The sequence below is a fragment of the Myotis lucifugus genome, unplaced genomic scaffold (assembly GCF_000147115.1).
Source record: "Myotis lucifugus unplaced genomic scaffold, Myoluc2.0 scaffold_188, whole genome shotgun sequence".
In the NCBI taxonomy this organism is placed as follows: Eukaryota; Metazoa; Chordata; class Mammalia; order Chiroptera; family Vespertilionidae; genus Myotis; species Myotis lucifugus.
In genome coordinates, this window is record NW_005871236.1 from 1741026 (window position 1) to 1768502 (window position 27477).

At 38.6% G+C, this 27477-nt stretch overlaps 1 protein-coding gene across 2 annotated transcripts in view; it reads right to left on the bottom strand.

Annotated features, from left to right (window-relative positions):
• The window catches only part of LSAMP (limbic system-associated membrane protein), a 619697-nt gene that overhangs the window by 18043 nt on the left and 574177 nt on the right, over positions 1 to 27477 (bottom strand). Inside the window, exons 4-7 of one of the 2 annotated variants that reach the window (XM_006096844.3) lie at positions 23943 to 24077; positions 14716 to 14836; positions 14081 to 14229; positions 6844 to 6879 (exon numbers count right to left, since the gene is read on the bottom strand). In XM_006096844.3, the coding sequence (XP_006096906.1) occupies positions 6844 to 6879; positions 14081 to 14229; positions 14716 to 14836; positions 23943 to 24077 (441 nt within the window). The remainder of the gene's footprint in view (positions 1 to 6843; positions 6880 to 14080; positions 14230 to 14715; positions 14837 to 23942; positions 24078 to 27477) is intronic. The other variant, XM_006096845.3, reaches the window with a different exon arrangement.

Genomic DNA, 27477 nt, shown 5'->3' on the forward strand with positions numbered 1-27477 from the left:
AATCAGCACAGTGATAAGCAAAACAGCACAGTAAACTATGGCGGTGCTTGGCTCTCCATGGTTCAATTAGAAAGCATGATAAATGACTTGTAAAGTCTCTCCCTGCACCCACTGATTTATGGTGTATGTAAGCTGACAATTTTTAGTGGAGTCCTAGTGAGTGGTCTGCTTACTCCCATCATACATCTGGATCCATATGAGCACCTTAAATTGGAATTCCAAACTCACATGTCCTGCTGTGTTCTTACCTGGCAGGTGTGTTTCTTCACAGCGGCATATAGGGGAGATGTAAGTGGGACCACTTAAGCTGATTTTCCCCCATGCACAGACTCCTTTAATTTAATACCGACAAATGACTTGTGATGACAAAAGACCATTGTGAGGACAGAATGCACAGGCGAGTTGTTACTAAGGTTAATTTGTGTCTTGCCTCTTCAGAAGCAGATGTTTCCTCCAGACAAAGGGGATAATGGCTTTGAGGTGCCTGCATGACTGATAACCAGTGTTTAGATATGAATACTAATACTACCAAAACTTTTCCTTGGTTGTTTTTTTTGTTTGTTTTTGTTTTTTTTAGAATGTCAAAGAAAAGGTGTCCATGTAAATGCAAGGTGAATATGGTGGACAATGTGGAGAAAAAGAAAATCAAGAAATACAAACCTGGAATAAGAATTTCAAATGAAAAAAAAAGAAAACCAAGGGGAAGACTAAAATTTAAGTTTATACTTTTGGCGGCTATAATATGACATTTTTCAAGGGCTGAGGTTGTGTTGATGACATAATTCTCGGAAGACTATGTGCTATTTTTTTTTCTTTTTGACTCTAACTAGTCCCACTTCCTTTAAGGACTCCTGCTCCACACAGAGCAAAGCTCTCACAGAAAGGACCTCCTTCCTGGCTATACCCACCAATACCCACCAATGCCCCTCACAATAGACTGTTGCCCTCCTGCTCAATGGCTTACTGATGCAAACACCAAGGCAAGTTCTAATGGGGCTGCACTCTAAAGTCTAGAGGGGCTTGCATCAGTTTTTTCTGTCCATTCAAGATCCTGGTCTTCTCACCCTTCGGCGCAGCATGCCAACATTTTTTCTGCTGCAAATCTCATTGAGCTCTTCTTAGGCAGCATTATTCCTTTTAATTAAAAAGACAAGACTGTCAATTACTTAAACTTAATCCCCAAATGTAATTGTTACTTTGAGAGATTTTCCCCCTATAAAGCTCATAGAAGAGAAATATTTCCATCAAATTAAAATTTAGTGTGAGCTTGGATTTTCAAAAATATATTCATTTTCAAATCCCAGGTGGCACTAGAAATGTAAATAGCACAACCATCCATAGAACAGGGAGATCACTAGGAAAGGCTGACTGATGAAGGCAGACCCAGATTAGGGAAATAGTGACAGGCATTAGGAAAGAGTTCCAAGCATAAAAATTCTCCTACTTTTAAATTGATGCTGTAGGATTTTTAGCCATTTAGCTTGAAGCTAATGTAAGTTCTTAGAGAGGTAACACTTCCAAGCTATTGTTGGACATTGAAACAATAGTGTAAATATATTTCAGATTTATTCTTTCTAGTAAATTTTAACAGGGGGAGAACAAGAACTGTTTAGGAAACAAAGCAGAAAGAAGGATAAAGAGGTGAGAAGAGAAAGACACAGAAATGGATTCAACAAAGACAAATGCCTATTACAGTTGGGTCTAAATCACTGGATTGGCTGGTGAAGTATTGATTTCAGGTGAAGTATTGGCACGACTCTCCCACTTGGTTCTCGACCAATAACAAAAATCAGGAGGAAGTCAGACTTGCTCTCAGTAAAAGAGTCAGGGTAATAAAGTTAACTCTTAATTACCTTCATGTGTATTAATCAGGGTTCATGATTTTGCTGTAAATTTGTGTTGACATGGCTGCCAAAGTTCTATTAGTAAAAACAAGGCCCATGTTTACACCAGCTAGTGGCAAAGGAGTAATATATATAAAAACTGAAACCTTTTCTAAAACATGTTTTATATCTTTGACCAGAAATAAGGGCAGATTCTTTAAATTGATGACTTTGAATTAGTCTAATAGGTGGTAATGTGCCTGATGGACATCCAATGAAAGTGTATGAGTGTGTGTGTGTGTGTGTGTGTGTGGTGTGCCATACAACAGGAAACTGTGCAACTTGCAGGTGTTAAGTGTAGTATTATGCTATTGATGAATAATAATAATTTTTTTATTTGGCCTTGGGATACTTCTATATTTAAACTTGTTAGCACTGTGGGTATTTCAGATATTCCTAGAATCTGTAACATGTCAAACTATAATGAAGCCACACTGAACTTATATCTGGTTAATATTCAGACAATATGCTACAAGTACATCTCTAAATATCAGTCCTTTTAAATATCATGAGACATGTGTGTATCTGAATATGATTATTTTAAATCCAATATGCTTTCTTTCTAGGAACTTGAAAGCTCTCTTTAATATATTATTTAAAACATTGCTTTGAGCTAGTAGGCATGGAAAATATAATTTCTTTCCCATTTCACAGTTGGAAAAACTGAATTAAAGAGAACAATGCTAGTAATTATTCATGATTAATAGAGGTTTGTATGTAAATCAGCCCGAATAAGCGTGTGAAATTAGATGTGCCGATGCCAGAGAGCTCTGCTCATGTTTTTTAAAGATGAATGCTTTCATATAAATCTCTGCGTGATACATTCTGTTTAGAAATGGACTTGTAAAGTGTGTGGATACTAAGGTAACTGGGTATTGTGGATTAGAGACATTATAATACATAAAGTATTAGACAAAATTTTTAAATTCATTAGACAGATATATATTTAATGAACATAAATGCAAAGAAAATGTTTATTTAGAATGTACAACAGATTTACATATGTGCCTGGGTGCTGTGTTGGGTAAACTGGAATTTGGGCATACTATGATGCTTAAGAAATGTGGGAAAAGGTGCATGTTAGGGTACATGTTAGTTTCTTAGGATTGGGGGCATTAATTGAGTTAATACATGCAAGAAGGCTTAGAACTCCATTGCTACATGAAAAGCCCACTATGTTAGCTATAATTAATACCATTATTAGACAAGGTGAATGTGCTATTAATATAAGGAGCTGAAAAGAGGCATGTTCTCTTTGATAACCTAGGATAATATCCTACAGAATATAAATAAATCTGTAGGAATTATACAGTCATCTTTACAGCATGGAATATTTTTAGGATTTTCTTCCAGCTGTCTTCCCATCCCACGCAGTCTGATTTTGAGAACCCATTCCCAGGAGTGCCAGGTGAGGGCAGGAGTATCCCCTCCTCCTTTTGTAGATGGAATCTGGCTGTTCTGATGCCAGGCCTGCCCATAACAACATGGGTCTCTCTCAGGAGGAAGCATCCCAGGCAGACTTCAGATTTTTGCAAGCCTGGTTTGTGGATCAGATTTTAATTTTTTTAGAGCTTCAATTTTTTTTGCGGGGAGGGGGTGTTTTGTTTTCAGAGAAGGCTTTAGACAGCTGTATTAATCATGCAAACCCAGCCATGTGCAATGTGTTTTATCAATGGAAAAACAGGAACTGAATGGCAAGTACCTGTGAACAAACCCAGTGCCAATGCCTGAACCTGGAAGATAATCTCAATATTTCCCAAACCCACTCGCCACGGGGGGTTAGTGCATGAAAAGGCTGTTCGCTTGGGATAAATAATCAGATGGGAGACAAGTGAGATATTCCAGGGTCATTACATTTCTTAAGTTGCAGTGACAGGGAAGGATGGGCTGATTGAGCCCAGAGAGCCCCACACTCTAGGGAATCTTTCACTTGAGGGCGATAAGAATAAGATAATGGTGTTTGTCCTTGTCCTTTTCTTTCATGTCCCTTTAACTGTCTGAGGCTGGTTGCTCACCTCATTTTGAACCTGCAGTCCTCCTAAATATGAGGGCATCTCTAGGTGCACTTTCATCGTGATGGGCAAGTATTCAGAAGCCTCAGGAAATGACTTGAGCCCAAGAAAGTGAGAGGAGTTCCTTCCCTGCAAGGAGGGTTGGAGTAGACTCCTTCCTCATTTGACTATTCAGTGGAGTTTCTGCAGTGATATATTCCGGAGTAGTTATGCAAATATATGCCATTCAGAACTCATTTCAGAATAAATAAACCTAAATTAAAATTAATGAGAAAAACACCTATCAGGAACAGATCAAGGATTTAGCACTTTTATTTATTTATATATATCTTGTAAATTAGGAGCAGGGAAGCACACTGATTTTGTGTTTGGTTTTTGGCTGAATAGAAAAGGACATTTGAAAAATTTCTGATTGGCCACAGACAATACAAATTATCATTTGGTGTAATTCCAGTATTATCATTATCACTGCAGAAAATCAAGCGATATGATGAAGGAAACCCAGGGGACATACATTTGATTTATTGAGCCTTGTTTTTGTTTAATCACAGCTTGACGGGTTTAGGACTGCATCCCTGCTGTGACTGCTGCTTATCTCCAGTCAGCCTGATGAGCCTCACAGAGTGGGAGTGGGAGGGGACACCCTCCACTGGGAGATAGGAACAGTGAAGCCCCTGAACATACACATGCATTTCTGTGACTGGGAAGTAGGAGGAAAAGTTCTCTTTCTTATAATGGGAGGACAGCAAAGGACCTTTGGGACTTTCTCCTACTGTCAAAACACCTTAAGCAAATTAATTGGTTCAAAATCCTTCAGGCCATTTGCATCAACCAATGGCTTATACACTTTTTAACACTTAGGGCTGAAATGTAGGATTCCACATAGATGATGACATATTTAATTAAATGAAGGTGTCTAGTGTCATAACTATGATCACAGCAAGACTGGCATGCTTTCCTAGATATTTCTGTACTTAAATGATACTATAAAAAATGAAGGGTCCTCTAAAATAGTTTTTTTTCTTTCCATTGGGAACTACATTTCACAGGAGTTGCCATCTTGATTGGAAAGACAAGGAGAAAAGGGATTTGATCTCTAGAAAAATGAAGTCCTTGTAAGGAATAGGGAACTTAAGAGGGCACTATCTTTTCTTCCCAAACTCTCACACCAACTATCCCCAGTCTCCATGAACAGCTTTTCAATTTCCACCAGCAGAAGCTCAAAGTATTAGTAAGATAGACTATATTCTCTAAAACTAATGGATCTACAGAAGCTATCTACAGTCTATCTACAATGTAAAATCAAACTAGGGTCATTCTCCAATCAACAATTCAGTTTGTAGGGAAATATCAAATTCAATAAAATCCCACATCTCAATCCCACATTTCAATATTCAACAGCTGTCCTTTGTGAATCGTGTCTGGCTTTATTTGTTCAATGTTACATATATCATAAAGCATGATCAGATAAAATATTTGAGTTCATAGCTGCAGAACTGCTCTCACAAAGGACACCTAGAGTCACATTGGCACTGTGCAAAGTTCATCTTGGATGGAGCTGAACCTCTTTGAAAATGCTATCCATTGGGATAAATGTGTATATGTGTGTTTGTCACGTCAAGATACTTGCAAGATGGCAACATGATAAAACGGTGTCAAAGTCTGCAACACTAAATGATGAAAGTCTTAAAATAATTGTGGCATGTCAGGAATTCAAAATGCGATATTTTCCATGAACACTGTAAGTTTGATGTCAAGTCTAAACAACAGGCACATTTTAACAGTCTTATTTTTAGTAATTGGCACAAGAAATGGATTTCATTAATGTTATGGGGATTTTATTCAACAGCATTCTTCTAAAAATAGTTTGAACACTTCTTAAAATGTAAGAATAACTTTTACTAAGCTGTTTAATTGATCCTTTAAACCTTGCAATCCTCATTTCAAATATAATTAAGTTCACATATCTATGAATGTATTATTGACACTGAATATCTACACCCAATTCTGACCTATTTTTTAGTTTGGACAAGTGTTAATGAAACATGATCTGTCTTCAAACTAATAAAACAGCAGCTTTCTACCTTTAATTCTGAGCACATTTCCTTAGAGTGTATATGATAATCTTGTTTAATTGGATTTATTTTTTCCACATTAGCCCCCTGCATGGCCTACTTTCCATTTTTTTCTCAGGTCTTTGAGTGTTATTTGCAAATCACTTTTCAGGAATTTAATTTCAATGGTAGGTTGGTTTCATTTCAGATTTTTTTGTATTGTTTTAATTTCATTTGCCAATTTGCCTTTAAACAGCCTTAAGCTAGAAGGTTGGGCTGCAACTTGCATCTAAATGTGATGTAGGAGGCAAAATTTAATTTGAGTGTGTAGAGACTTTTATGAAAAGGAATACAAAATGACTACTTTATTTTTTTTTCATTTGTGTTTTCTAAAATGGTTATGTTGAAAAGGAAAAGCCCCCAAATAGGCCAAGATTTAAAGAAAAATCAATGTTCTTGTAATCTATTTGAGTTCAACCTTAGGCAGTAGATAATTCATTTTTACAAGTAATACTCCAGTTTCGGATTTTATAAGCCTCTAAATATGAGGGTGGTCAGTTAGAGGATTCATACTTTTATGAGCTACAGAATTTAATTGGCTGTGTTCCAATTATGTAAGTTTATAATTTCCAATAATTGAAGAAAAGATTGCTTTCTGAGTTTAGTATCATTTTCCCAACTACTGACTAGCCTGAAGTTTAGTCAGGTGACAAATCTATGGCGTGTTTATCGACTGGTGTGGGGGCAACTTATTGGCTTTCTTTTGTAGATTTAAAAAAACAATTTCAATTGTATGTTACTTTTGTGAATGTGTTTCCCCCCCTTTTTTTTGCACATTACAGATGATGGAGAATGACCCAGTGACAGAGCTACAGTGATAAAAATCATACTGACCTTGAATGGGGTAGGGGATTGTGGGTAAAACACGCTCTGAAGGGGAAAAAATAGTAATCATCATGGAGAGTTTATATATAGATATATCTATATATCTTATTCATATTTAGATACTCAGGCAATTATAAAACAGATGAATTTCCATGCCGGTAGGATTATATATCCCATAAAGTGTTTGGGAGATATAATCTTTCTACCAACACTAAAGTATCAGAGAGCTACTAGTAACACTTAAAATCCAAAGCCTTTTCAAAAAAGTTAGCAAGAGCAGGACACAACATCCCATTCTGATAACCCTACACACAGGACCCTACCCTTCACTGGAAAAACCCACTACCAAAATTATAGATTTTTTGGAGGATTAGGGTTGAGGGTGTTTAAATTACTAGTGATCAAGTTCAGGTTACGAGTTTTGATCCTGGTTCTGGTTTCTTGAACTCATAACAGATGGAACTATGGTGGCTAAGGATGCCTTTCCTCTCCCTGAGCACTATAGCTCATATCAACTTTAGCCAAGCATCTGGAAAATTTATTTTGGGAAATACTAATTCAACTTCTCCCTCAGGTTTTTATTTCTAGATTACTGATATCAGTGCAATAGTAATGCCAAGGTAATATGTTTCTTGGCATGATATACTTTTAGTTTTAGTCTTTTCCTTAATCCCATCCTCTTGTGGTAATACAATCTCACCTAAAATTTGATCAACCAATCAAAATTGATGATATATCCTGTTGAGTAATAAGAAGTGCTTTTCTTTTGAACACTTGAGTCTTAGCTTATGTTTTCCCTCACAGTCCCATTCCTAAGCTACTGAACACAAATTGTAGATGCTACAGAGTGCAGGCTGGAAGGTATCCTCTAGTTATCTCATCAAAACCCCAGGTTTAACTCTAAATCCTCCTCTGAGGATCTTTCAGGGAGGCAGAATGGTGCATTAAGGATAATATAGGAGGCATTCTTTGCTACCCCAAACCCTGCAGTATAACATAATCAGCACACACTTTTCTACAATCCTCCTATCAGCATGGTTAACTAAAGACCAATGATAAATGAAAATCAAGAAAAATCCAAACCATAGAGAGAAAACCATACATATGTACACATATTCAAATTTGATCTTCCTGCCACTTTGTACCATGAGCTTAGAAAGAGTAGATTTTGCCTGGAATTTTGGCACTTAGTACATCTGGATGCAGAAAACCTGGTCTCCTTGCAGAGTGGGCTTTTATTTTTTCTAGCTTAGCTAAAAGTTGTAGCCTAAATGCCAAAGTTTTCTAAGTGCATTAAGATGGAGCAGGTCAGTAACAGTGCAGTGAACAATTGTGTCTTAGTTACACAAGTGTCAAGTAGAAAAATGGTTTAAACCTCCACTGGTTATTTGGTGTTATGTTTCCAGCTTTGAAAATAAATAGCTAAACTGCTTTCAGCAGTTTATGCAGCAGTTGGAGACCACTGTCCCATATTATATTCTCTCTACTGTATTTTATTTTTATTATTACTGTTATTATTCAGACTGTTTAAATAACTCAGCTTAATATTTTCTCATCACACTGTTCACAGCTGGGTAGCTGCACTCTGCCCTCATTCCCACAAGACCATTTGTATTGCTAAACCATCTCACCCACCCTCCTTTCATAGCCTTTTCAACTGTCTCCCAGCTTGTTACTTTCATCTTAGCTCCACCCTCTTATCATCATCTTAGTCCTATGATGCCCATCAGTTATTCTCATTCTCTTAATTTCATCCTATGGACTTATCATTCCTTAGATGTGTATCATCTAAACTTTTTATCCTTATGCTTCTACCATCATTCTGTTGTATTTATAGTTTATTCCAGGGTTTGTGGACTCCTGTAAAGTGAAGTAAATGCCACTTATAAAATGAAAATTTTTTTTTCCAATTTGTGTTATTCAAAAGTAGGGGAGGGCAGGAACCTTGGTGCTCTGTGCTTTGTCTTTTTGGCTGCTAATACAGGCATAGTTCATTTTATTTCACCTCACTTTGTTGCATTCCACAGATGGTGTGTTTTCACAAATTGAAGGCAAGATCCTCCACCATCAAAAAGATTACATCTCGCTTTATTGCAATACTTGCTTTATTGCAGTGACTGGAAGGGAACACACAATGTCTCCGAGGTGTGCCTGTACTTGAGGAGGTCAACCTAGCTTAGCAACTGATTGGGAGGCTTTAAGGACAGAACTCTAAGTTTGACCCCAGTATCATATTGTGTAACTCTTATGAACTCCCTTAACTCTGAGCTTCCGTTTCTTGTCTTCTAAATGAAGGTGTGGGGTATTATTGGCTGATTCTACTGGGGCACCATGAGAAACAGTTACATGGGCACTCTCACTTCACAAGAAAACCCTCTGAATTAAAAGCATCTAAATGACAAAGGCTGGGTTTGAGGGTTGCGTATATATAGAGAGAAGTAATTTATTAACTCCGATATGATTTTCCTTTAATTTCCAATGGGAATTGCAGATGTTCAATGGTCTTTCTAGAAGGCAGCATATTCAATGCCTAGTTTTGAAACTAAAACTAGTTTTTCATGTATTTTCTATTGTATCCACAGAGAGCCATATTAAGTAGTTTACAACCAGTCTTTCAAATGACATGTGAGTATTGTTCAAATAGCTACTCATACTGTTTTATTATGTGGCATCCAGGGTAGTTGGCTAAGAGGCTTTGCCACATCTTAACTAATATCATCTAAGGGTGTATATTTAAACTCTGGGCCCCTAGGATAATAACTTAAAATGATTTCTGAAGAAGCGGGGGAGGCCCTCAATTTGAAGGCTTTCTCCAGGGCTGGGTTGCTAAGGTAGTACTTGAGATTTAATCAAGTGTAGGTTTCCAAGTTAATAATCTTTTAACATTAAACAGAATATTTAAAAACCGCCTACACACAGATGTGGTATGGCCCAGTGGAGATTTCTTTGTACTTTTATTCTTTTGTACTCAATAGCCTCAAACTTTGTAGTAAAGTACCTCACCAGTCCACACATTGATCAGTGACTGTCCTTCTTTAATATGTGGGACTGTTCCCCTCAAGGGTCAAATGCTGACCATGAGGTTTATGAAATATCAGTTTGGAATCTCAATGTGCCAAAGAAAAGCCAGTGGTAACCTATGGATCCAGGCTGGTGGGAGTTAATGGGAATGGAATGTCACAGAAGTAGTGCTTCTGGGTGGGAAGGAATATACTAGTAGTGGAAAGACCTAGTTAAGTGAAAAAGGGAGAAAGAAATAAGAAGTCTCCTCACCTCCAAACAACACAAGATACATCTCCTAACATTTCCTCACAGACACATATGTAGATTATGTGTTGGTCTAGAGCAGGGGTGGGGAACATCCAGCCCAAGAAATCATTTGGTGTGGCCCTGCCAAAGCATTAGGGGTGAGTTAATTAAATGTTTGAGCAAATATAGCAGGCTAATTTTTAAGTTGATAATTTTGTATGGCCCTCCGATGAAGTTATAAATATCCAAATGGCCTGTGGCAGAAAAAAGGTTCCCCAACTCTGGTCTAAGCCTGGACTCTGGAAACAGATTTCATGAATTTAAATCCCAGCAGCCTTACTTGGTTGTACTTAGTTAATTAACCTCTTTGTATAGTGGGGAAATATGAGTACCTAATAGGGTTATGCTGATGATCAAATGAAATCATGTATGTTAAGTGTTTTGCACATGTGCAGAGTACCTTGTAAGCACTCACTTGATAATCAGCAATGACATTAAAATAAGTATTCTTCCTTCCTATCTGTTTCTTTGAAAGTAACTTAATGTAAGCAATGAAACAAGATTGGGTTCCTTTGTGGGTGCATCACAGTCATCATTGCGGAAATATGGAATCTATCACACTGCACATGATGACAATGGAACTACTCATGGCGTTGTCAGAAGTCCAAGTCTTCACCCAGGTGATGCACATTCCCCTGCCTGAAATAGCCTGAGGAGCTGAATCCTTGCCCATACACATTGTACCAATGGATTAATGTGTTCAGAAAAATTACATAATGGAATGCTTTGCCCAGGATAAAGAAAACTATATAAAGGCATTACTTGGATCTATAGACTGAGGAAGTATGACTCCTTGACAAATAGAAAGCTAGAATGTGTGGAGAACAAGACACATGAAAAAGAAATGCCTTCATGGGCTTAGGAAAAAGTTCCAATGAATGCAATGTATCCTTGCCCTATCATCCACTATTTTGACCCCTCTCAAGAGCAATGTTTGAATACAGAGTGAAGAAGAATATGTATGTATATGGTGGATCGGTGACCGCAAATTGACACTGTGTAAAAAGTCAGTACAGGTCACTGGGGTGGACACTGAAAATGTGCTGATGCACCAATGAAGATGGGTAATTGTGAACTCTACAGGGGCTCTGGCTCTGATTTCTACCTGCTGCTGCCTCTGGCTGGCAACAGCGTACCAGCTGCCTCATCTGCTCTGGACTGCTGGGTCAGCAGAGCACCCCACTGCCCACACCGTGCTCTCTGTCAGGGTGGCCAGCCCCAGCCCCAGCCCCAGCTGCCCCTCCCAAGCATCTCTCCCCTCCTGACCCTGTTATGCAGAAAAGGACCACCAACAGTTTCTTTCTTCTTCCCCTTAAACTCCTCTACCTACTTTGAATCTAAGTGATGGGCAGTCTGTTCACAGATGCACTTTTTCTTTTTCCCTTTTCTTCCCTTCCTCTTTCCCACCTCCCCTCCCCTCCCCTCCCCTTCCCTTCTCTCCCCTCCCCTCCCCTTCCCTTCTCTCCCCTCCCCCACCCCCTTCCCTCTCCCCTCCCCTCCCCTCCTCTCCTCTCCTCTCCTCTCCTCTCCTCTCCTCTCCTCTCCTCTGCCTTCCCCCCTCTCCTCTCCTCTCCTCCTCTCCCCTCTCCTCCCCTCCCCCCTCCTCTCTCTCTCTCTCTCTCTCTCTCTCTCTCTCTCTCTCTCTCCCCTATGTGGTGGTGGGGTGGGCATGGTAGAAGTATCATTCCTGTTACATAAGAAGTAGAGCTTCTCCTTTAAAATGTTCATACTTAGGCTTTGGGTCCAAGAAATCACTGATTTTTGGCAACCTAATAGCTTCTTTTCACCTTAAAGCCTAATGACCTTTTTAAATTCTATTATTCTGTATTACACCTCCTAACTTTCCCATAAGGTGGGAAATCAATGCAAAACCCAATGCTGATGTCCCCGCTGCCTCTACGTACTGCTAAATTCAGAGCTAGTGCCTGTGTGGGCTGTTCTATCAGGCAGTGTGGGCCCCCTGGAAGGTAGTACATCATTTATCACACCGCTGTACACTTCTCACAAAGGTAACTGAGGGTGACTGCCATGAAATCATCAAGGGCAATATGATTATGACACACTTGTCCAATTTTTTGACTCTCAGTTTACAAATAGAAATTATGCAGGATTCTTGACATTTTACTGGGTAGCTCCTAATTTTGCTTAATTGAAAAGTCCGTTAAGTGAATTTTTGTGAACAGGGTGATGTTATTATGGGGCTCGAGATTACTTATCATCACCACCAGCAGATTAGCAATATCTCCGTTATCTTTGATCCACTCCATGCTCTCTTCATCCTCCTCAAGTATGCCATCCTTCCTTCCTCCATCTCCTTCCTCTCTTGTCTATAGTTATCATTGCATTTATTAATTGAAATATGTCATTAGTACACTTCTGGGTGGGATAGGAAGAAAATATACTTTAATGCAAATTTATAGTAGCTCACTTTCTCTAATCCAATTTCCTCTTTTCTAATCCCTATTAAATCTGTTAAGTATATGTTATTCTATTTAACCAGGTCACCCAAGAATTCATCCTTGAGGCTGTTTTCCCTCCTATTTATGGAATCCCTAAAGTCAGAAATGAAACAGGTAACTACATTTCTTAACAAATGTCTTCTCAAGTGTCTTGAGATATTAATGTCTATATCTGAAGTGAAGAACACCGATGTTTGATCTTTGGAGACAAGTAAACAGGGGTATGAATTCTAAACTTCATATTGATGCAGCTTTTGCATATCCATATCCCTCCAACTCTTACAGACTGAAATCAATGGAAGTTATGAATGAGAATAGTTTGCAGTGGTTTTTTCTTATGAGTTGGATTTTGAGCCATTTTAAAATGACTTGAATACTTCATTTCAAGAGAACTCTCACTGAAATTGAATTTTCTCCTAAAAATCCTTTTTTTTCTTCTTCAAGTCTCCTCTAAACTCTATAAAGCAAGATGGAGACATCTCTCCTGGCCACAGTATCTCTAGGTTTTCCAGTAGAACCTGTGTAGAAAAAAATCTTCTAGTGGCTTGTTATTCCAAAATAATAATAGTTAATTATTTGGATTTTCTCCTTTAGTCCAAATAAACTTTCTGTACCAGCATATGCTAACATTTTTGTTTGTTTTACTTATTTCGATAAGCATTTCCTGATTCCAAATGTTATCATCTTCCATAATCTCTTTATACTTCTGTTTTTCAGGGAGCATTTGCTTCTTTGCTCAGAGCCACCAGCCAACAGGGCAGGGGTCAGATACCTAACTGTAATGTGTTGCTACAGAGCAAAGCCCCAAGGTGTGCTCTCCTACTAACATCACTAATGTATCATGACTGATCCCTCCTTAGTCTGCCTTTAGGCTCTTCTTAAGTTTTCAGAAATGCCCCTCTATCTTACCATTCCATCTGTCTTCTAAAAATACATCATATAAGCAATGTTTCTGGCTGTCATATGGAAACCTGTCAGCAACCATTCTTCTTCCTTTAGATTTTATATTGTTTTAATCATTAATTCCACTTTTCCTTGTGTTGTTAATAATGCACTTTCTTTTTCCAGCCTCTCTCTTCTTCCAGCACCTAATTCATCCTCACTTCATATTAATCAATTAATCACTTTCATCACTGCCATTTTTATACTGTCACCTATTTTCTAGGGTGTTACATCACCTCCACTCTTTAAAGAGACAATCACCAAAAATATATTTGTTCTCTGAACAAACAACAAACAAACAAGCAAACAAAAACAAGGCAGCTATCCAAAGTAAGCCAGGGAATAGAGAGAGAAGTTGTTCCACTTGTAAACTTGTCTTATGCAGAGGTATTGAGAACCTTTTTTTTGTTTCAGTGACTATAGTCTGATTTTTTTATACATGTACCTTTATAGATAAAGACATGATTTTTAAGCTTCCCATGGGATAATTCAACCAACCAGATGCTCCCAGATTTGGCCTGTGTTGGCATACTTACTGAAAAGGACTAGGCTGGCATTGGTGACCCCCAGCTTGTTGGCAGCCACGCAGGTATAGTTTCCATAGTGCTCCTCAGTGACGTTGGTCACTGTCAGGGAGGACTGGCCCTCCGTGCTCTTAATCTCAAGGCCATTGGCACTGTTTATCCTAAGAGTTCAAAAACAGAAAAGTAAAAAGAAACACTGATGAAGATTTAGCTTAGTAATTCCCTTTTCATAACTATATTGGAGGTAAAGAAGAGAAAGAAAGTGGTTAAAGTTCTTGTTCCCTGTCATGTCCTCATTTTAATTGTGCAATTCCATATTATCTGAATCAATTTCCATCCACAGAGAAGACTCAGGATGGATGAGTTTCATTGGGCCTTGGTTTCTGCTATAAGCAAGAAAGACATGCAGGTGGAAATGACCCACTGGCCACCTGCCTCACTCTCTGCATATAACCCGAGTGCTTTTGCAGCTTCAGCTTAAGAATTACAGTCCTGAAAGCACTTGATAAAGAGATTTTGAAAAGAAAGAGTCTGAGAGTAGAGGCTACGGAATTACATTTGGACATGTTTTCATCATTAGGGCTTCTGGTGCCCTTAGGACCACCTATCAGAGCAGTCGGGGCACAGCAGGTTTGGCACATACATACCTAGTGTCATCCCGGTACCACTCAAAGTCAGGGGCAGGCACCGCGGAGGCCTCACATTTGAGTGAAGCTTGTCGCCCTGTGGTGGCTTCGTTGCTCTTGGATTCCGTGATAGTGGGAGGATCTGTGGGAAGGACAGGTACAGAGTTTACATGATGATCGGAGGGCTCTCCAGAATTTCCATGCAAGAAGGAATTAGAAAGGAGAATCTGATTGGAGAGGTGCAGGAAAGAAATAGTCTTAGAGCGCCATTTACATGAATTATGTGATCAGCTGAATGGGACTGATCACTAGAAAACTAAATGAAAATAAGAGACGACTAATGAAGCCACAGATGTGGTTTACTTAAATGGGACACTTAACAGGGTTTTATGGAAATAGAATCTAGGATTCCTTTTTCCTTCCCCTAAGACACCATCAATTACTTCAACCATAGATTGTAATATTGACCTATTTTTTTTCTCTTCATAAACTAAGTGGTGATACTAAAGGACTTTGGATTTTTATGTATACTTTGAGCATTTTTCGTTTTCACCATCATCATTATCATCATTGTGATTGTTACAGTTTGCGATGATAGTAAGCAGTCTGATGAAAATAATACAGAGCTAAAGTTCTCCCAACCCAAGCTTAGCCTAATATTTTTTCAGGAATTCAGAAAAACAAACAGTTAAGTATTAGATGATTACTTAACCCTCTTTCTCTTCTATCTTCCCTTATTGCTATGACCCAGGTAAATTTTTCTTTGATGTGGGAAGGTGCAATTTGACGTCTATCCTGGTGTCAACCTTCTCCTCTCTCTGGCAGCTGTGCACTGGATTCTGTCTGCTTAGAACTGGCCTACACAACTGTAACAAAACACACCTGACATTCTGATTTGCCATAGTTCTTTTTTAAAAAAATAAACATATATTTATTTATTTTCCTTTATCCATTACTACAAAAATTATTTTTTTTAAATTTAGTGATTTGAGAGAGAGAAATGAGTCACTTTGTTGTTCCACTTATTTATGCATTCATAAATAAGTTGATTCTTGCATGTGTCCTGACCAGGGATAGAACCCGAACCCTTGGCTTATTGGTACGACACTCTAACCACCTGAGCTACCTGGCCAGGGCAGTACCACTTAAAAAATCATTATTTTGTATTAGTTTCAGGTTTACAGCATAGTGGTTAGACAATCATATACTTCACAAAATGTTCCCCCCTGATATTTCTAGTACCCACCTGGCATCATACATAGTTATTACAATATTATTGACTATATTTTTTATGCTGTACTTTATATCCCCATGACTATTTTGTAACTACCAATCTGCACTTTTCAATTCCCTCACCCTTTTCACTCAGTTCCCTAACCCTCTCCCCTCTGGCAACCATCAGTCCATTCTCTATGAGTGATTCTTTCAAACAATCCTACAGAGGGTGAACAGGTGTTTACAAGTCCACATGGCAGAGTTAGAATGGCAGATGTGAGTTCCTGGCTTGATGATTCTGTGTTTGTGGAGGTTCTAGACCTTTAAGGAAAATATGATTTTTTTTTTGTCCAAAACCTATTTGCCCAAAAATGGCAACCTGGCTGCACATGCATGGAACAAAGAGACCCAAACTATCTGTTTAGACTTTGCAGAGGAAAAAGCTTATTTAAGGAAAATAGTAAAGTGATCTCTAGTACATAAAATTCATTTAAATCTCTTCAGTGCCTGGTTCAGCTCACTTATTTCTGTGTTTTTTCTTCATATTCATGTGTACAAAAGCATCCAGTGAGTCTGGAGTTTTCTCTCCATTTCATTTTCACATAAGCTTGGATATCTTAAATCATTGTCAGAGACGAGAAGTTAGAGCACATTTGGATAAGCACATCAGCCTGTGTGTAAATGGATGTCTCAGAGTGGGTGATGGTTACTGCTTTTGTTGCTTTAGAATTATCTGCTCATTTTTGTATAGGCACAAAAAGGCAACATGAGGAGTGGAAAGAACCCTGGCTTGGAAACTAGGATTTCTGGAGTTTAATTTCACCTTGCTTCACACACTTTATCTTTCTGAGTCTTGGTTTTATTACCAATGTAATGAGGGAACCACACTCTAATGATCTATAGCATCCTTCCAGCTAGTAAAAAATACCCCAGATCTAGTAAAACTGCTCATTCTTTACAAATGGGCAGTTTGTATCATTATGACCCAAATGTATTTTCATACCCCAAACTCATTTAACCCTTAAAATTCTAACATTCAAAATTATAGCTCATTTATCCATTCCATGGGTTAGGAGTCAGGGTTAGTAGTTAGAAATGGGAAACACAAGGACTGATTTTGAATCTTCTCTCAACCAGACCTGTGACCTGGGCAAGATTCTGCTCCAGCTTGAGCCATTTCTTTCTTATTGTTTAAAACAAGGGGTAGTTTAAAATGAGCACCAATGGGTTCCATTTAAATTTTTTTCATTCTATGATTTATTACATAGTTCATTGGAGCACATTAGCTCAAAGAATAATGTGATAACAGGGGGTAGTGGTGTTGGGAGAGGAGGTAGTTGTAGGGATGGGACACCCAATAGAGTTGAAAAACTTGTATTTAAAGTTTGATAAACCTGAGCTCAAATCTAGGCTCTGTCCCTCATTTTACTAGTACTTCCTAATTAGAGAGCTTAGTACCTTCTCTAGACTCACATTGCTTCAATTTTCTCATCTATGAAATATTGGAAACAGAGGCAATGGAGATTACTGAAGGATTCCAGAGAATACCTGCACTTGGTTTGTGATAACGGGGATGGAAGGAAATGGACAGATTTGAGATTGAGAAGTAGGAAGCTTCAGAATTGCTAAGATTAGATATGAAGGGTGAGGGAAAGAAGGAGGTGTGTCAAAGTTAACACAGGTAACAGGCAAGTGAGATAAGCTACGTAAGAAGAAAAATAAATGATCAGCAATAATACACTGAATGAATATTAGTTTCCTGTCCTCACCTCTTCACTGTACAGTTAGTTGACTCTTGAGCAACACAAGTTTCAACAGTGTGGTTCCACTTATGTGTGTGTGTGTTAAAATAAATACTAGAAATGGTTTAACATTTTCTTTTCTTTAGCTTCCTGTATCATAAGAATACATTATATAATACATGCAACAGACAAAATATATGTTGACTATATTATCAGTAAGACTTCTGGTCAACAGTAGGCTATTAGTAGTTAAGTTTTGGAGGAGTCAAAAGTTATAGATGGATTTTTGACTGTGCAAGGGCTGGCACCCCTAACTCCCACATTGTCCAAGGGTCAACTGTATTAGGTTCTTAAGTTGCCAATAACTCCACAGTCTGTAGCATGTTTGCTTGAGAAATAATCTTGCTCATGATTCTACTGCCTTGTTCAGTTGCTCAAATTGTGAAATGAGTTTTAACCAGTTTGTGAGTTCCTGGAGCCACATGGTTATAACTGACAAATTCTTAATGATAATTGCCACTTTGCTCAAACAGCCCTAAACCTGGGCCAGACTACACATTCATCACTTCCACGTTTGGCACTCACAGCTGTAGCACCTCAACATAATAATGCCATGGTAGATGCCTTCCGGTCCCTCCACTAGAAGACCAGGAATACAGGTCTCAGGTCTGAGTTTCATGGGAGAATTCTTCTTTGCTTTGGGTGTTTCCTTCCATGTGACACGGGCTTATTTAGTGTACCTCCTTGCTCTGAGACCCTGGGGGAAGAAATGGCTTTTCTGACTGAAAATTTGGGGAGGAGCAAAGTAGATTTATTTGGCTCAGCTCTTCCCCTTCTTCCTTTTGGGACCAAGCTTCTGGCAGGGATCACAGGTTCTCTTCTGCTTCTCAACACTAAAGTCTTACTGGGGCTCTCTCCTTCCACTCTCATGTGGGCAAGCCTGCCCTAGTCCAGCCCTACCATACCTTGGGGGAGGTAAGTCAGCCACACAAGCTACTACCTCTAATAACCTTGATCTCTAAAAAAGGGGGCCAACGGGCCTCCCCTACTACTTCTTTACTTATTTCTCAATGTGTTCAGAACCAAAACAGTTAAGTAGTAAGCTATTTATTAACTCCTCAGAAATGCCAGCATGGCAAAGGTGGCAGTAAATTGGGGCTGAATAGTATTAATTGTATTAATCTCGGGACAGAATGACACCAGTCAATGACAAAGGCCAAACACTTGCTTCTCTCATTGAAAATCTAGGGAGTTTCTCATACTAGGGTAAATTCCCAGGTAAAGACAAATGTATGAAGAGCTCATTGTTGCCAATATTTCTCAAATGACACAATGCTGCAGGTCTATTTGTTCATGGTTTATTGGAGTGAACATTTCAAAATTCATTTGTGATGAATTCTATATAGGTGAGGCTAAGAAAAATTGTTACAAATCATATTGTGGCATGCCTATTGTAGTTAAAAAATAGATGTCCTTGCTCAAAATACAGTTATAATAAAAATGTGACTTAATAAAAATGTTGCATGGAGGTTCATTGTTATTTGTTATATGACTTTGGAATAGCTTACAATTGTCAAAGGACTCTTCCAGTTTTTATTACTCCAAAATACTGGGTTCTGAAAATATTAATAAGGGCTTTCTTCTTATATCACCAATAACAAGACTCTTGCAATTAGAATGAACAGGATAACAATGACAGTGGCCTAGCAAACAGAATAGCTTTCCTTTACTCTTCCTAATATTAGGAATAATAGTGTATGTAATGAAATTCTTAATGAGGAATCCAATTTATAACTATTTACTATATGTCAGTTCTCTGCTAGGCTTTATATTCTTTCATCCAAGTAGTAGCCATTAGGAGGTAAGGATTATTAACCCATTTTATAAATGAGAAGACAGACCTACAGAGTGTAGTAACTTGTCACATAGCCAGCATTTGAGTGAGTCTAGATTTTAACCCATCTTTCTGAAGCCCACACTCTGAACCTCTCTGTGCTTCCGTTTGAATAAATTCCTTTAGAGAAAATGAATTCCTGCTAATGAAAAATACCATTTAGAGGAGCATGCTGGTAGCTTAAAGGGTAAATGTTACATTATTCTGCTATTACAGATAACAAAAAATGGTACAATATGCAGTGACATCATAGATATAAACTTACATTAGGAATCAGGAGACGTGGACTCAATTTCTGCCTGTACCACTTAGGTTGTCACCTCCCAGAGGTGACATGCTGATGTCCTGGAGCCCCTGACCTATTAATTTAGATGATGATACCTGCCTACCTATCTTTCAGGTTTGATGTGAAAGTTAAAAAAATGTATATAGGAGAGCATGTTTAATGGGTGAAGTGATTACATTTATTGATTACCATTAGCACATGGTGTCATGGAAGAAAAGAGGACTTTAGAATTAGACCCGGGTTACACTCCCAACTCTACCACTCACAAGTTCTTTGGTTTTGTGGCAGAAAATGCTTACATATTCTGAGCTTTGGTTTTGTCCTCCTGCAATGGGGATGATTCGATTATCACCCAGGGTTAGTGTGCAGAGGCGGGCCAATGGGGTGGGGGCAAAGAATGCAGGCAATAAGACAGACATTGTCTATAGAGAATTTAGAAACAATAACGAAAGTGACTAAAAGTTGTCTGTTTTTTGTTGTTTTTTTTAAATCATCATCTATCAGCAATACTGAACAATATCAATGATAATGTAAATATTCCTCCTCGCTGTCCCAAGGGCTGGTATCTGGAAGCAATTAGTGGCTATCCTGTAAGTAAGATATAAGAAACAAGAAGTCCTGCCTGTTGTACAAAATTTTACTAGGCTTATTTTAGTTGAAGAGATTTCAGGTCAATAATTTAGCTTCTGTAAACTCCAGGACCTCCTGCGATTTAGAAAATGGATTTTGTGTGTCAAATGGCTATGTGCAATGCCACAGACCAACCATGAGCAGTATCAAGGGAAGTGAAGAAGGAGAGATTGCAGAATCCAGCTGGTGAGCTATTGTAAACAGGAGAAACTGTTAGGTCTCTCCTGTTTACTGCTCTAGCTTCTCAGGGCCCAGCAACAAATACCTATTAGCCACTGAGTAAAAGAATCAATAAAATGCTGGTAGGAGATAATTACCAGCACTGGGATTTTTTTTTATATTGGTACTCAGGATCCGTTTCATTACAATAATCTATTCAGCCATTAATTATCTGAGCCATCCTGATCCCCTGACCTAATTCAAAACCCTATGTTTTGAAAAGGAAGAGGGGTCAGTTTAAATAATGGGGAGTTTTCATAGTAGGCAAGCTTGGATGGAGTGACAAAGTTGATACTAGATATTTCTCTGTACCACAGGTTTTGTTAGACAGACCTGGTGATGTAATTTAACATTGGAGACTTCATCTTTTTAATATGATTACATTAAAGTAGAACAAGTTGTGTGAGCAGGGCAAGAGGAGCAGTGGCTAGTTGTTATAATGTATTATAAACACTTACAAATGCTACCTCCCTCTTCCCATTTATTTTTAAAAATTTTTATTGAATTTATTGGGTTGACAATGGTTAATAAAATTATATAGGTTTCAGGTATACAATTCTCTGTATATTGTATTGTGTGTTCAACAACCAAATCAGGTCTCCTTCCATCACTATTTTTACCCCCTACACTCTCTTCTACCTCCTCTCACTCCTCTTTCCCTCTGATAGTCACCATACTGTTGTCTGTGTCTATGAGGTTTTTTCTTTGTTTAATCTCTTCACCCTTTTCACCCAGCCCTGCAACCCTTCTCCCCTCTGACAGCAGTCAGTCTGTTCTCTATCTATGAGTCTGTTTCTATTTTTTTTTTTAGTTTATTTTGTTCATTAGATTCCACATATGAGTGAAATCATATAGTATTTGTCTTTCTCTGACTGGCTTATTTCACTTAGCATAATGATCTCCAGGTCCATCCAAGCTGTCGCAAAGGGCAAGGTTTCTTCTTTTTTAAATACAGCTTATGAAATGTTGGTAAAAAGATGATTCCAAAGGAAACTGACATTTGAATATACTTCCTGATTTGTAACTAACATCATTGGCAAAATTTGGAGAAATGTTAAGAGGGCAGAGTGTACCTGTGAGTTTCCAGGTACTCATTCAGTAAACATTTACTGTATGTCTGACTAAGCTCATTATACTAGATTTCCATTATGAGGTATTTTTTTTAAATCTCTAGGTTCTGTCCATAATCTTCTATGGTTCACTCATCACTAGCAAAAGCTCAAATTTTCATAAAAGCCTTTTCTTGAAAATTAGCAGTATTTTCTTCTCTCTTAAGTTACACTTTGGGGACAGTCAAAAAGGACCAATGTCAGACTAATTGCACCAATAATAAAAGGGCCCAGGCGGCTGGCTTTGATCTGGGGAACCATCTGTAATGCAGACCACTTTGATGTTCCACACAATGGAAGCATAAATATTTTCTATGTACTCCATGATTGGACTTTCAGAAATCTAATTAAGATGAAGGTCAATTAAGAGAAAATAAAATCTTAACTCCAAAAGTCAGAGAAGAGGTGGAAGATGATGGAATAGCTGTGTGTACATAAAAGAAGCTAACTAACCTAATTACAACTTGTATAAACACCCAGAGAAAGTGTCTTTCATGTGGAAAAAAAAGGTCCTAAAGCATTTTATGACATTGCGATCATTAATGTGTCTTTGAAACACACCCAGTGCTGGAAAAGAATAGGAATACTGACATTTCAAAACTCTATTACTAAAAAAAAAATTGGAGACAGCTCAGGGATAAAAGCACTTCAGACCTCATCAAATGCAGCCCCTTGCTTCTTGGAAATGAGTGCCATCAATGTCTCCGGTGGAGCTGCAGCTACTGGTTTCTAGGCATTCGGTGCAGAAGGCTGCAAGGCTGGAGGAAGGCTCCTGGGTACAGGGCAGCCTGGCGTGGCTGCCTCACCTTAGGCAAGTTTCCTCAGCAATCTATGCCTCCGTTTCCAAATTTTAAAGTCAAACCAATAATATTTATCTCATGAGTTTACTGTGAATATTAAATGACAAATGGAAATCCCTTCATCCAGTGCTGCACATTTTAGGTAATAAGAATTGAAAACTCCTCCTTCTCCTCCCCTTTTTCCTGAGAGCATGAGCTTTAGAATCAGACTTAGTCTGTGTCCCTCTCTTCTGTCTGCTGCTCATGTCACCTAGGAAAGGCCATTTTATGTCTTTGGGCTTCAGTGTCTGAAACTCTAAAGTGGAATAAATTATATCTACCGTCCCCAGGAATTTATATAGACTCACTGGCACACAGGTAAAGGCATGGAGGACTTACGATAACAAAAAGTTATCAGTCTAAAGCATTCTTTCAAATAGGGGTTGTTTGTATCTGTGTCTTTGTGTCTGTGTGCCTCTGTGTGTTATATGTGCATATGTGTATATTTTTGTGCATGTAGGGAATATGTGTATATTTCTATGTATTAAATACAGAGAAGGAAAGAACTGTCAGGACACCTCTTCGTCTCTGTCACCAGTCACAATTGTGTGATGTGAAAATGAATTTGAATGATGTGGAAAATCACTTCTCACTGAAAAGGGTAAACAAATTCTCTTTATTCATTTTTTTAGGTGACACATATCATATGGAGCCACCCCTCCCCCAATCTTTTGAACTACATCTAAGGATTCTTTCATCTGAGAAGTTCAAAATATGCCCACTTACCTATGCATCTTTGAGAAATCTTTCTTTCTAATGCCCAAAGTAATCTCTTACTTTGCAACAAATAGGTAACCAAAATTAACTTATCATGTATCCTAGCCCTCAGGGATACATGGTTTCTGACCACAGTGGCTTGAATTTGTTCCCAAGGCCAATTAGTTAAATAGCAGAGGATAAAATATGATCTTGGGTTATTCCCTCTGACAAACAATGCATTAAGGTAAAAGTTCCATTTAAAGCCAATATGAATTGTTGCTTTTTTCCCAAGTGGTATGACCTTGGTCTCCACAAAGACTCGAATAGTGATTGCCAGAAATGCTAGTGCTCTCTGATCATGTTTTCTTAATTCTATAGTCTGAGTAAAAGGCAGAGTGCATTGTTAAATGTATTATGGGTTATATTTAGAGTTGGTCAAGTTGATTTATCAAATTCAAAGGCCAAGTCCTGCCCTTGGATGTGTCGAAAGTATAAATGTGCATCCCTGACCAGAGGAACATCTGCTTGAAATGCAATGTTCTTTTGCTAATGGGATGTTTAGAGCTCATGTCAGGTGGAGGGCCCTGGGCACACAGAGCCTGCTGCCATACTCACAGTTCACAGTGACCTTGACTTGTTTGACATCCGCCGAGGAGACCTCATTGGCTGCTTTGCACTCATATTTGCCTGACTGCTCCCTGGTGATGCCGAGGATCTCCAGATATTCTTCTTCTCCTTCAAATTCTCTTCCTGAAAAACAGAAGTTTGTATGATTGGTTTTTAAAGTTTAACATATGCAGCAAAGAAAGAAAGAAAGAAGCCAAACTACGGTGTAATGCCAAGTTCACAGAAGGCCAGCTGGCTCCATCCCTTGGGGAGCTCTGGGGATAGCACCTGTCCCACTTCCAAGTCATCCTGACCAAGAGGCTAGAAGCTGGATTATATATTCACATCCCTCAGTCATTGGTTAAGGGCTTAGAACAAAGTGGGAGTTGGGGGGAGGTATACACAAGTTGTAAAGGGCTGACATCATCGATCACACCACACTGCAATGAGCTCTTTCAACCAAGGTTGTGTTAGAAGGAAACATGGCTTTTTTTTGAGAAACTGTCACTCTTCTCCCCAGTGTATGTAGAATTTTGTTCACAAAGGTCACGTTCAGAACCCTATTTTGCAGTTATGGCTTCCTTGTTCAGTGTGAAACTCCATCAGTCACTAAGACTTCCAGGCCATGGGCCAGATCCATGAGAATGTGCTGCTGATGGTGCATTCTCAGTAACACTGGCTTAAATAGTTGGGATTGACAGGGTTGTTTAATTCCCTTCATGAAGGAAGTGAGGAGATAAATAATGAAGAGGTGATAGGGGAAGAAAAGGAAAAGGAAACAGAGAAGGTAAAGTAGAAAAGAGGTTGAGCAGGGAGAGCTTGGCCAGAAAGGACTATGGACTTCAAATCTAGCTAAATTAAGCCCACTCACCCCCAAGTTGCAAAACCCCACTACTGCTTGGGTTACAATAGAGCAGCTGGGAGAGTGCTAAAGAACATAGTTCTGCCATTCCGGTCATCCTAAACTAAATGGTACCAATTAATAGCTCTGCTCAAATGCCACAAGCTGTTTCCCTTTTCTGGAAATTCCCTGATGGTCATATCAACATACCAGACAGCACAGAGACAAATCCATTGTCTAAATATGTCAACTAAGCCTGTTAACTAGGCTCCCCATAGAACACACAGCCTCTTTGATAACAGTCTATAACACAACTGCCGGGAACACTCCAAATTTAAGTCTTCTGTCAATGTCTCTATTACTAGCTTTGAGGGAACTTTGTAATCCCATTAATAAAAAAGGCAATGGTTATATAAAATTACTTGGTTCTGAAGTCCTAAATATTATCTAGCACACACTTCTAGTAAAAAGTGATTTAGAATATGTTTTTAAGTATATAGCTGCATATCCTATATAATAAAGTGCTAATATGGTAATTAGACTGGATGGCAGAATGATCTTCTGGAAGGACCTTCCAGAATGACCAGTGGGTAGGGGTTGGGCCGTGGGGCTGTGAGGCAGCTGGGGTGCAAGGGCTGAGTCCCTTGCACGAATTTCATGCATTGGGCCTCTAGTTATTTATAAAAGGCTTTTTTTCCCTTCCCTTATGTTTGTTTTCCCTTTTCTTGTCTCCATATTCAAGCAAGTAGTCAGACCTGACTTCATAGGTCACAGAAGTGGAATATGGTAAAAATGGAAACAGAAACCTCTGAAAGGGTAATAGTCCACTATATTGGATTAGATGGACAGGATTTTTGTATCTATGGACTGAGAGTCATGTCAACTAGCTGAGACTAAGACTTTTCTAGCTAAACATAAATGCCCAGTTGGTGTGGCTCAGTGGCTGAGTGTGACTAGGAGGTCAAGGTTCCGGGTCAGGTCACATGCTTGGGTTGCAGGATCCATCCCCAGTAGAGGGTGTGTAGGAGGCAGCCAATTAATGATTCTCTCTCATCATTGATGTTTCTCTATCTCCCTTTCTCTTCCTCTCTGAAATCAATATATTATAAAAAATAAAAATAAAAGTAAACATAAATACTCTGAAGACCCATGGCAGCTCTGACTGTTGAGGCCAAAAAGTTGTAAGCTCATTAAAAACTGTAGTGCAGAGGGGAAATTGACAGTAAGACATGATTATTGATTTTGAGGATAATGATGTAGTAAATAAAAAATAGTTAAATACGTTTCAGAATGTTTTAGGATTTCTTTCCTACACCCATCAACCTTATTCCAAAGTGGGTACAGATGTGAGTAAAAGAAAAAGAGAACAAGTATGGTCATCTTAGAAATGGCTAACAACACTGAATTCTTCCCAACTCCTATAAAATACCTAGAAATGGTAAGTAATAGGTCCCAAACTTGCATTTTGAATGTCTGATATAAACCAGTTCCAGGAGAGAAAAATATAATTTTAGCAGCAGTACCACCTAAGGCCCTACCAGTTTGGGAAGATAGCACCATAAGAGTAAACATTAAGGTGAACTAGAGAAAATAAAACAATATTTATTTGGTTTTGGACCTGGGATTCTTCTTATGTCAATGTATTAATAATTTCATTTCTTCCTGATAAGCAGATAATAAAACAGATCCTTCCAGGATGGCTTTTCAAACCCACATCTCTAAGAAGAATTTTCTCCATTCCTATCTGAGGATAAAGGGGGAGTTTTCTCTTAAATGCCCCACCCATAAAGCAGGAAGATCATTTTTGCTTCTCCCGTGATAACTCATCCACTCTCTGGCTGCCTCCATCACAAGCACACAACATACATAGCTGTTTCAGTAGAGTGAGGAGTCTCAAAGTGTAACTCAAATGCAGGAAAGAGAAACTAGCCTGATGAAAATGTAAACTATTAAATAACATCTTTGAGCCTTCCTTCTTGTCATTCTGCCTTTATCCCTTGCATCCTCTAGTTGAAACTCTTGTACTGTATTTTTTTGTGTGTATAATATGCTATTTTTTCCCTAAAACTGTTAGATTGAAAATTGACTGGCATCTTATACATGAAAGTCAGCCGAGGGGGGAGCTGTGCCTCTGCACAGCTGCCCATACCTTGTCAAACAGGCTTCCTCCAATCAGGAGCCTTATTGTTACTGATGTCAGCTGATGCCATAATTGGAGGTGGAAGTGGAAGAGGCCGAGTACACAGATGCAACAGGGACTGGAGTGTTCTGAGCCCATAAAGATGTCAAAAAATAAAGAGATAAATACCGTTAAGCGATTGTCTTACTCTGCAAAATTCAAACTGAATGTCATCAGCTGTGCAAAAGAGCATAGGAATAGAGCTGCAGAAAGACAATTTGGACCTCCTCCCACTGAGTGTATGACCAGACAGTGGAGAAAACGGGAAGAACAACTCCTTAAGATGCCAAAAAGAAGAAGGCCTTAAGAGGAAAACTCAAAATGTTTAAAATATTGATTTCTTAATTTTGTGTTGGAAAAGTGGGGCATCTTATACACAGAAAAATACAGTACTTCCTAGCACCTCATGCTAGATGTTTTCACTTGCATCCACAGGGGACTTTGCCCACAACATATTGTCTCTCCTATTTCACTTGAGAATTTCTCATTAATCCACTGTGATTTGAGAGGAAATGGGAGCTTTG